The 10,575-nt window shown below is 64.7% G+C and overlaps 1 protein-coding gene across 1 annotated transcript; it reads left to right on the forward strand.

The window, feature by feature from the left end:
- Positions 1-1,739: 1,739 nt before the first annotated feature.
- Positions 1,740-10,278, forward strand: RGS14 (regulator of G protein signaling 14). Its single transcript, XM_054217757.1, has 15 exons — positions 1,740-1,870; positions 3,515-3,536; positions 4,775-4,929; positions 5,045-5,137; positions 5,695-5,838; positions 6,007-6,156; positions 6,345-6,465; positions 6,555-6,679; positions 6,756-6,959; positions 7,065-7,141; positions 7,297-7,423; positions 7,764-7,845; positions 8,014-8,072; positions 8,289-8,403; positions 8,684-10,278. The coding sequence occupies exons 1-15, from the start codon at positions 1,826-1,828 to the stop codon at positions 8,917-8,919; spliced, it is 1,755 nt and encodes a 584-aa protein (XP_054073732.1). The 5' UTR covers positions 1,740-1,825; the 3' UTR covers positions 8,920-10,278.
- The last annotated feature ends 297 nt before the right edge of the window (positions 10,279-10,575 follow it).

Below are 10,575 nucleotides of genomic sequence, written 5' to 3' on the forward strand. Positions count from 1 at the left end.
GGCTGACACAGTCCTCCGTGCGAGGGGTGATGCCTCAGTGCATCCCCACGTCCCACCCTGCCCGATCAGGGCGAGGTGACACCAGCACCCACAAGCTGCTCCCTCAGAGGGTGGCAGGAGGTAACGCTGAGGCTGGAGCTGCTCGAGGCCACGTCAGCCACTGCCCCAGCTCCCCGCTGCCATCCGAGGGAAACCACTGGGCCCCAGAGCAGGTCCTGGGCAGCCGGAGGTTGGGGGTGGCAGAGGACAGGGGTCCAGAGGGACATAGGCTCCTTTCCCAGCAGCCCACCCCTGCCCAGGTGGGATGAGGGGCTCATCCGTTCGCCATTTGGATGAAATATATTAATTACGCAATGTCTTTGATTCTTGCATGCTGCAGTTCGGTCCTCGGATCAGGTTTCCTAGCAGAGAGGTTATCCTTGTGGTGAGGACCGTGAGTCACGCACTCTCGGTGAGACATTTTTATTTATAACTCCTGTTGCAAAGCCAAGCCAAACAACACAGCTACGCTCTGACAAAGGGAAGGGGAGAAGCACGATCGCCCCCCACCCCACTGCTGCTCTGTGCTGCCGCAGGGGGCCGGGGGGCAGCAGCAGGGGCCACCCTCCGCTCCCCCGTGCCCAGAGACCCTGTCAGGGCTGCGGCTGCTAATGCCGCTCTGCTTTTGTGCATTTTCGTGGTGGGAACACTTCATTTTTCTCTGCATAGATCTGCACCCAACTTAATGTTAGGGTTCTGCTTTTGATAGGTTAATCACCCACCTTACGTCCCAGTTATTAGCATTTCCATGAGTGGGTTGCCATGGTGCTCTGCGGTTTATCCTGTAACTGTTACTTACTTATATTTCCTAACAAATATCCTAAAATATCCTTGACTGGTTTGTGGTTGCTGATCAACATGGAACCCCGACCTAGGAGATGGGCAAAACTGCTTAGGCATCAGTTTGGTGACTCCAAGCTGCACGTCCACCACTCCTCTCTGCCAGGCTCTGCCGGCCTCCATGGTGCAGGCAGCTCTCCACGAACACCAGTCGCTAACAGGACCAGCAGCAGCAGCAGCACGGCCCTGGGGACCACCCCCAGACCCACCGCTGTGTGACCAGGGTGGTGGAAGGGGGCGTTGGTGTGCTGATGCCCCCCTGCCCCTGCACCCCCTTTCCCTGGGGTGATGTGATGCCCAGGAGGAGTCACCTGGGGCTGCCCAGGCTGCTGGGAGTGGTGGTGGGGGGGTGGTGACCGCAAGGTGCCACAGACCGTGCTGGTGATGGGGACTGACTGGGGTGGCGATGGGGAAGGGATTCAGATGGGGATGGGGACAGGGATTGGGATGGGGATGGGGGATTCAGATGATGATGGGGATGGGGACGGGGACAGGGACTGGGATGGGGACGGGGATGTAGATGCAGATGGAAACAGGGATACAGATGGGGATGGAGTCACAGATGCAGATGGAGACAGGGAGAAGGATGGGGATCGGGATGGGGACGGGGTTGGGATGGGGTCACAGATGCGGATGGAGACGGGGTTAGGGATGAGGACCGGGATGGGGATGGGGCCGGGGCCGCGGCGCTTCCTGGCCCGCAGCCGGTGCCGGTGCCCGGCGGGGCGGGGCCGGGGCCGGTGGCGGCGGCGGCGCGGGGCGGGAGGGCGGCTCCGCTCCCCCCGCTGCGGTCTCGGTTCCCTTGGCGACACTTCCTGTGGCAGCCGAAAGCGGTAGTGCCGGGGAGCGCCGGGCCGGGCCGGGGGAGCCGCGCCGCGCCGCCGGCCGAGGATGCTGCGGGGCCGCGGGCCGCGCCCGTAGCGCGCTGGGCCGGGCGGTGCCAGGCATGCAGGGCAAGGCCAAGCTGCTGCTGGTCCACAACGGCCGCATGGTGAGTCCCGGACCGGAGCGGGGCGCCGGACCCATCCCCCGGGGCGGCCCCGCCCGGCGGCACGGCGCGGGGCTGGGCAGCGGGCAGGCGGCGGGGTGTGGAGCGGATACCGGGCAGACAGACGGATGTATGGGGCCAGGTAGTGGGCAGGCAGGGGGATGTGGGGCAGATAGCGGGCGGGCAGGCAGGGGTGTGTGTCTGAGTATCAGGCAGGCAGAGGGATGCACGGGGGTAGGTAACAGGCAGGGGGGTGTGGGGCTGGGCACTGGGCAGGCGGGGGGCGGTGGGGTGGGTGACGGGCAGGCAGAGGGATGTATGTGGCCAGGTACCAGGCAGGCAGGGGGGTGTGGGGCGGATAACAGGCAGGCGGGGGGATGTGAGGCTGGGTAATGTGCAGACAGGGGTGTATGGGCCTTGGGCATCCACAGCAGGCAGAGACGTAGAGGGGTATTAGGGCAGGCAACAGTGTATGGGGCTGGGTAACAGGCAGGCAGGGACATATGGGGCTGGGTAATGAGAAGGCAGGGGTCTGTGAGACAGCGATGTAAGTGGGGCTGTACGGCACTGGGGTAACGGGCATGCAGTGGTGTACAGGGCTGGGGTAAACAGGAGTCAGCAGTGCTGGGGTGCGTGGGACTGGGTGGCACAGGCAGGGCAGAGCTAATTGGGTGTGGGCAACGGGGATGCTGGAGAAGACCAAGCAGATGACAACATAGGGGTGTGTGGGGCTGGGGTATGAGCAGGCAGGGCTGGGATATGTGGGGCTGGGGTAAGGGGTACGGCAGTGGCGTGTGGGGTGGGGTAGCAGGGACAGGCAGGGGTGGGATAGTGGGGCTGGGGTGTGTGGGGCTGGGATGGGGACAGGCAGGGTGTGTGCAGGGCAGGCTGGGGTGCGTGGGGCTAGCAGGGTGGGGGGCACTGGCCAGCCAGGTCAAGGGCACCATTTCAGTGTGGCCCCAGGCAGGTGATGAGAGGCAACACCGTGCAAGGAGTGCTTGGCTGGGCTTTGACTGTGGAGGCTCTGCCCCTCTGCCTGCTTGCTTTGGGTCCTGGGGTACCGCATCCCCATGGCTGGTACCTGGGGTGGCCCAGGGGATGCTGCATGGCACCCAGTCCTGCTCTGCCCTTCGCTGGGAGCTCTGCCCTTCGCAGGACCCGGTCCTCGTTTTTGGCCATCTGCCCTCAGTAGCCCCAGGCCCCAAGGAAGGAGGGAGCAGGCAGTTTGCCTGCCTAGGGCTGTGGTTGTCCTTCCTTCCCTCCCCTCCTCCCCTCCTCTTCCTGTGCCGGGGAGGCTGCTTCTCTTCTCCCTGGGCAGTGGTGGCAGGGTTACATCTGATAGCGTCTGCCCTTTCCCAATTGCTGGCCTGGCCTCGGGGCAGTAGATGCACCAGAGGTGGGAGAAAAGCTGTGCACCTCTTGTAACTCCCCATCCCTACTCGCTGCCCCCGCCTTGGAGGCCTCCTACCGTGGGGCAGGTGTCCCAGTTGCAACTAACACCAGAGCGGTGTTTGCCGGCAGCCCGTGTCCCTTGCTCCTGGGTTCAGACTAGGCTTGCCCTGACGCTGCCGCCTGCCCAGGTACCGCTCCACCAGGCTGGCAGGCGCCGTGTGGCCCCTCTCACCTCTCTTCTCTCCACCCCCGCAGGGCCCGGCTGTGTCGGATGGAGGTAAGGCTGCTCTTTGCTCTGGGACAGGAGGCCGGCATTGTCTTCAGGGGAGGGGGAAGCCCACAGCCAGCCCGGTGCCAGGGGCAAGGAGCCAGCAGAGAGCCAGGTCCTGTGTCAGCACCGGCTGTGCTGTGGGCGAGTGCGTGGCCGGGCGCCCGCAGTGCTGGGCTGGGCACTCTGCTTGCCATACCCCACCATCCCTCCCACCCAGCCCCGTGTCGCCTCTCCCTCCCTTCTGGCTGCTCAGATGACTTCCTTGGGAGCTGGGGGCCGAGGGGCTTCCCGGGGCAAGCAGAACCTGGGTACCAGCCAGCGCCGGGTTCCCCGAGGGAGTTTGTCTGTCTGTCCATCTGTCTCATTGTGCACCAGATATCTTAGCCGGCCCATTCCCACATCTTGGTCCCGCTGCAGGATCGTTCCAGCGCGAGGTGCCGGGGGCTGCTGTTCCCACCTGCACGCGCAGACTGTGTGCAGTGACCCCGTGTTTTGCACAGGAGAAGGGTGGGGAGCCTGGCCAAGCAGCAGCCTGCTGCCGCCTCTGCTCCTGCCAGCTTTGCTGGGAGAGCCCTGCTTCCGTACCCTTACCTTCTCTTGCAAATGACCCTCTTTGGCCGGTTGCTCACCAGCCAAACCAGTTCAAAAGCTGGGGTTGCCCCTGGGAACTTCCGTCTTTTTGATGGAAGGACTCAATTTGAATGCATGGTCATCTTGGGTTTCCCCGAGGGAGGGTTTCCTCCGGGTTGGGAGCCAGGGATGACACTTTCTGTGCCCTCCTGTTGCTGGGTTTGTTCCTTGTCATAGCCGGAGGAATGGAGAAGGTAAATTCAGGCACCTCTACCCCTCCTCCGAGCTTCCCTTCACGCCATGTGCCGGCTGTGTCCCTTTCCACCCTGCTTTCCCTCCCTGGCTGGGTGCTTTCCCCACGCATCTGGCTTTGTTCCCCTGGGAGATGAGTCACAGGTGGAGTCATGGTGACACCCTGGGGAGGGGAGGATGGCCGGCGCTGGCAGGAACGGCTGTCAGGGAGGGCTGTCACACCAGACGGTGCCAGCTGTGGCATCACGGCGCTTGATCCACCGAGGATGCCGCTGTGATACCAGCTCCTCGTGCTCCCTTCCTGAGGTCTCGCTGGCTTGCATTGGGATGGGGCGGACGAACTCCCTGCAGATACAGGGGCTGCTGGCAATGGTGGGGGTGACTCTGGGGGGCAGACAGAACTCACCCTTTTTCTCTCTCAGAGTTAAACGCCTCCAGGGCCCGTGGCAGCAACCACAGCGTGAACAGCCTGCCAGGGCCGCCGTCCACCTGTGGCTCCACACAGGGGTCTGTGGTCAGCTGGGCCGAATCCTTCGAGACGCTGCTGCAGGACCGCGTGGCCGTCACCTACTTCACTGTGAGTGCCACAGCCCACACCTCAGTCCTTGTTACCGTTGGCTCCTGGTCATCGGCAACCAAGCCATCCCACAGCCACGGTGCCATCCAGGCCAGCAGCTCTCTCTGCCCCGCAGGAATTCCTCAAGAAGGAGTTCAGTGCTGAAAATGTCTACTTCTGGCAGGCGTGCGAGCGCTTCCAGCAGATCCCGGCCAGCGACACGCAGCAGGTACCAGCCTCTCTGCAGCCACGGTGTGGCTGAGCCTGAGTTACGCAGCTGCTGGGAGGGATGTGGGCAGAGGGGGAGGTGGCTGTTGTGCCTGTATGTCTCAGGGTCCTGGCAGACCCCTGTTCCAGGCGGCTGGGGTCTCTTGCGGGAGGCAGAAGGAGACGGATGCGATGTGCATCTGAAAGCCACAGGCCACGGAGCAGGACATGCTTCTCCAGCCCATGGTGGCCAGAGGGTGGAGAATGCTGTTGGGAAGACGAGACCAAGGGCAGGGAGCTAGACGGGGGCTTGTGGAGACAGAGACACACAGCTCGGGGGGACAGTTCCTACTTCGGGCTGTACCTCTGCGGAGAGACTGGCGTGTTGTGCCCAGAGCTTGGTGCTGGGCGGCGGAGGCTGGGTCCGATGCCTGTCCTGATGTGCAGGTACCGAGCTGGTCCCAGGAGGACTCAGCCCTTCAGAGCTCGGATGACTCCGTGGGGTGAGACAGGGGCTCCCCACAGGGTAGCAGTGAGGAGGGGACTCCGGGTCCCAGCCTGACCCCCCCATTCCCCTAGCTGGCCCAGGAGGCACGGCGGATCTACGATGAGTTCCTCTCCAGCCACTCAGTCAGTCCCGTGAACATCGACAAGCAGGCCTGGATTGGGGAGGACATGCTGGCCACCCCCTCCCCAGACATGTTTCGCGTCCAGCAGCTCCAGGTACGAGCAGCACCCGTGCTCCACCCCACCCACGGGACGGGGGCTGCGGGACCACCCTGTGCATCACCCAGCATCGCTGCTCTCACCCTGGGGCCGTGCCATGGGGCAGTGGCCAGAGTGAGCCGTGGGTGGGCAGGGGGCTTAAGCCCCCGTATCCTCCCTTTGCAGATCTTTAACCTGATGAAGTTTGACAGCTACACGCGCTTCGTTAAATCCCCGCTCTACCAGGCCTGCCTGCAGGCAGAGAGCCAGGGACAGCCCCTGCCAGACCTGCGGCCGCACTCCCGCAGCAGCAGCCCCCCACCTGACCTCAGCAAGGTGAGCAGGGTGGGAAGGGGGGATGGGGACTTGTCCCTTTGCCTGAGAAAGCGGTTCTGGGTCCTTTCCCTGCTCCTCGGAGCAAACCCAGCCCCAGGCTGAGGACAGACAAGCAGTCAGGGGACCCAGGAAAGGGACTGGTGAGTCTCAGATGTCCCCATGTTGACATGCTTCTTTGTTTGTCCCAGAAGTCAAAGCTGAAGCTGGGCAAGTCCCTGCCACTGGGTGTGGAGATGGCAGGCAGTGGTGCCAGCCGCAGCCCCCGACGGTCCTTCAGGAAGGGAGAACGGCGGGAGCCCTCCTGGGCAGGTAGGTGCTGTGCCGAGCCAGGCAGCCAGGACCATGCCACCCCCCAAGGGAGCCCACAGTCCCCGCCACTGTCCCTCTGTCTGTCTTAGAAGGGGGAGAAGGCGGTGGGAGTGCCATGCTGTGGCGGGAGTCCCAGGGCTCGCTCAACTCCTCAGCCAGCCTGGACCTGGGCTTCCTGTCCTCGACCAGCACGGCCGCCAGCCCCTGGACGGAGGTGAGTCGTCGCAGCGCTGGCCCTGCGCCATCACGCTGCCACCAGCCAGGCTTATCCTGCTGCATCCCTCCTGCAGGGCCATCGGAAGAGCCTGGGGGGCAGCGAGGCAGAGCTGCCGTCCAAGCCCATGAAGTACTGCTGCGTGTACCTGCCTGACGGCACGGCCTCGCTGGCCTCCGTCCGGCCCGGCCACTCCATCCGTGACATGCTGGCGGGGATATGCGAGAAACGCGGCTTCAGCCTCCCCGACATCAAGGTTTACCTGGTGGGGAATGAGCAGGTAGGGTGGGCAGGGCAGGGAGGGGGCTCCTGCCAGCCAGACTGTCCCCAGGCTGTGACCGTGTGCTGCTCTGCTTGCTCTCTCCTGATGGTTTGGCTCTTTCAGAAAGCGCTGGTGCTGGACCAGGAGTGCTCTGTGCTGGCAGACCAGGAGGTGAAGCTGGAGAACAGGATAAGCTTTGAGTGAGTGGGAGCTTTGGGGCTGATGCTGTTGCCCACAAGTGTCTGGTCCACATCACACGTGGCCACCCCACGCCCAACCCCCAGGCAGCCCTGAGCGCCCCAGCTGTGCTCCCGCCTGCCCGTGTTTGCCTGCAGCCTCTGCTCCCCTTCCACAGGCTGGAAATCTCCTCCCTCAACAAGACCATCCGTATCACGGCAAAGTCAACCAAGCGCATCCGGGAAGCGCTGCAGCCCGTGCTGGGGAAGTATGGCGTGAGGATGGAGCTGGCGCTGCTGCGGCGGGTGAGGGCTCGCGCCTCGGCGGGCACAGCCCCAGCCTCCTGCACCCGGGACGCTGCGGGAGGGGGCCGGCTGTGGGTCTCAGGCCAGGGGCTACTGGCAGTGACTAGGAGGTGGGGAGCAGTGATCCATGCTGGGGGCAGGTTGTGGGCTTGCGGAGAGTCACCGGTGTTTGAGATGGGCCATGGCACCCCGCCGCGGGCTGGGAGGGACCAGCGGGTGTGCTCTGCACTGCGCAGCCCATGACCCAACAGGCTCTGGCGGGGGAGCTCACAGGTCCTCAGCCTGGCTGCCTCTGCCGTGCCACAGTGAGCGTGACACCGGCTGGCTCTTCCCATTGCAGCACGGCGAGCCAGCTGCCCTGGACCTCGAGAAGCTGGTCAGCACGGTGGCTGCTCAGAAACTTGTCCTGGAAACGCCGGCAGGTAAAGTGTCCTCCCCCCAGGTCGTGTCCCTCCTGCAAGCCGTGTACACTCACAGAGCGCTCCCAGGGCCGGGCTGCTTTCTGCTCCCTGGGACGGGCTCGATCCTGTCACCAGCCGGGCCAGGACTGGGGTGCTGGCACAGGGCGCTGAGCAGCACTTACCTTGCAGACATGCGAGTGACGGAGAGCGCCGAGGCCGCAGCCGCCCCCTCCCCACTCCGGAGCGAGGTGAGCTCAAGAACCCACAGCCCCAGTCAGAGATGCCCCCACGGCTGCTGCCACAGTCTGTGGGGAAGGTGTGCCTTGCTGCGACCCTGGCACATGCCACAGGGCCGGACAGTGGGTGCCGAGCTGGGAGCCAGGCTGTGGGAGGGCGACGGGGACATGGGCTGGGGGAGCACTGCCTCCCTGCCCCGTCGCTGAGGCTTGTGCTGCTCTTTGCAGGAGGGAAGCCCGACAGGAACGGAGCCCGACATGCTGTGGGAGATGCCCTCTTCCTTCTCCCGGCCCCGGTCTTCAGCTGCCACGAACCTGAACCGCCGCACATACGACCTGGAAGGTGAGACCTGGCATTTCTGAAACCTGAGGCGCTGGGGTAAAACATGGGGTGAGGGACACAGGCCTCCTGGCCTGCTGGGGATGGGCTACGGGGGACGGGGGGTCCCCCGGTTTTCTGAGCATGGGTGCAGAGTCCCATGGGTGCTGTCAGGGAGCAGAGAGAAGGTGCAGGTGCTGCGCCTGGTTCATGTTCAGGGTCATGTCAGGTGGAGAGGGCAGCTGAGGCGTTAGGACAGGAGCCCAAGTGCTGGGCTCAGGTGCATGACCTGCATTTCCCCCAGGGCTGGTGGAGCTGCTGAACCGTGCCCAGAGCTGCCGGGCCAATGACCAGCGTGGGCTGCTCTCCAAGGAGGACCTGGTCCTGCCTGACTTCCTCCAGCTCCCCGGGCAGGACAACAGTGCCTGCAAGGGGTCGGATCAGCCCCACGCCCCTCACCCAGGCTCCGAGGGAAATGGCCATCCTCAGCCCGCAGAGCCGGCACCGGCTCAGCCTCCGGTCGACCACGAGCTCCGATGAGTCCTGCTGCACACCTGCACCCGGCGCGTGGTACCCCCGGGCCATGCCGGGGTTCAACACGGGGCCCAACCGGCCCCTGCCCTGCGCCGCCGACACTGCCTGGACCGCAGATTCGTCCACGTCCTGTCCCAAACTGTCGCGTTGCGTCGCTGTGAGTGGTTGAGCCGCTGCCATGCCCCTTGGTGGGGTCACATCCTGGTGCACGTCAAGGGAGTCCTGTACATAGTTCGAACCCCCGTTGCAAAGCACTTTGCGACGTCCCACGCATGCCTGGCACTGTCCTGCCCGGTGCCTCTGCCTGCGGCAGAGCTGCCGCCCCGGCAAATCCTGCCTGTGCCGGGCTGGCACAGCCCCGTGGACTGTTCGGGTGGGGAAAGCACCCCTTCAGCTGAAGGGTGTGCAGGAGAGAGAGGACGCGGGTGGGTGGGGTGGCAAGGCAGGCACCAGCCCCGAACATCGGTGCTGTGGGCAGGCAGGGTCAGGAGAACATGTGTCCGGAGCTGAGGGCTGGATCCGGTCCCTGACCCTGCAGGAACGGGGGTTCCCCTGTTGCTGATGTGCAGGTCTGCCCATCCTGGGGAGGGTGAGCATGGTCCTGCTGGCCTGTGCCCCGGGCAGATTGTTACCGTCTGCATTGCGTGAGCGTGGCTGGGCCGGATCCTGCGAGGCTCAGCGCTGTTGTGGTGCAAGGGCACGGAGCGGTACGTGGTTCCTGCCCCGAGCAAACAGAGGCAGAGCCAGCGGGTTGTGCCAAAGAAGCCTTCCTCCTCCCCGCAGGGAGATCCTGTGTGGGCGGCTGCTGAAGTGATCCACAGGAGCAGATCCCCATAGGTCCCCTGCCCCAGCCCGGCTCGGGCCGTGGGTGCTCAGCCCTTGGGGACAGGCCTGAGGGGTGCCAGAGGAATGCAGCACCCCTGGGTGCTGAGCATTTCAGCCTGGTGTGCAGGTGCCCAGCCTGGCACCCCTGCCGGCGGCGGTGCTGGCCAGTAACCTTGAGCCCAGCTCTGCTGGACCTGGCTGTGCCTGGCAGGTCCCCATCCCAGGCAGCCCCATGTCCCCAGAGGTTCCAAACCCCATCTGTGATGGAGACAGCCCCCCGACAGCAGCCAGGAGATCCCTCCATCATCCGTGTGTGCTGGGGCCCTTCCCTGGGTCACCGCTTTGTCACCACTGCCCGGCCAGAGGCAGAGGGGTGGCCCAGGGCAGCCCTGGGGCTCGCCTGGGGATGAGGGTCATGGCCACCCAGTCCCATGCTGCCACAGACCGCTGTGGCCCTTCGGCCCTGGTCAGAGCCCCCCTGTGTCTCCGTGGTGCTGCTCAGTCCCGTCTGTGGTGTGAAACCGGGGGAAATAAAGAGCATTGCCTGGACGCGCATCTCTCTCCTTCCTCCGCCGCCGAGGCTGGATGGTCCTTTTCCTGGCGGTGATGTCCCCCCAGCCCCTCCATGCCCCACAGAGCTCCCCCGGGGCCAGGGAGGGCTGCCTGGCAGCAAGGGGCAGTGCCAAGAGCTTGTTTTCCCGGCACCGCTGATGGTGTAGGGGAAGCTGCGGAGCCGGCACGGCCAAGGACTTCAGCCCCAACCCTGTCAATGAGTGACCACCAGAGCTGCCAGGGCCTCACCATGTTAATGATTGTGGGGGCAGCTGGCCAAGAGCC

The sequence above is a fragment of the Rissa tridactyla genome, chromosome 11 (genome assembly GCF_028500815.1).
Source record: "Rissa tridactyla isolate bRisTri1 chromosome 11, bRisTri1.patW.cur.20221130, whole genome shotgun sequence".
NCBI lineage: Eukaryota > Metazoa > Chordata > Aves > Charadriiformes > Laridae > Rissa > Rissa tridactyla.

Excerpts from the sequence above, each read along its gene's own strand:
- RGS14 (XM_054217757.1), top strand. The coding sequence starts at position 1,826 with ATGCAGGGCAAGGCCAAGCTGCTGCTGGTCCACAACGGCCGCATG. Across the intron at positions 1,871-3,514 it reads TGGTCCACAACGGCCGCATG|GGCCCGGCTGTGTCGGATGG; the intron begins GTGAGTCCCGGA and ends CCACCCCCGCAG. Across the intron at positions 7,142-7,296 it reads GAGAACAGGATAAGCTTTGA|GCTGGAAATCTCCTCCCTCA; the intron begins GTGAGTGGGAGC and ends CCCCTTCCACAG.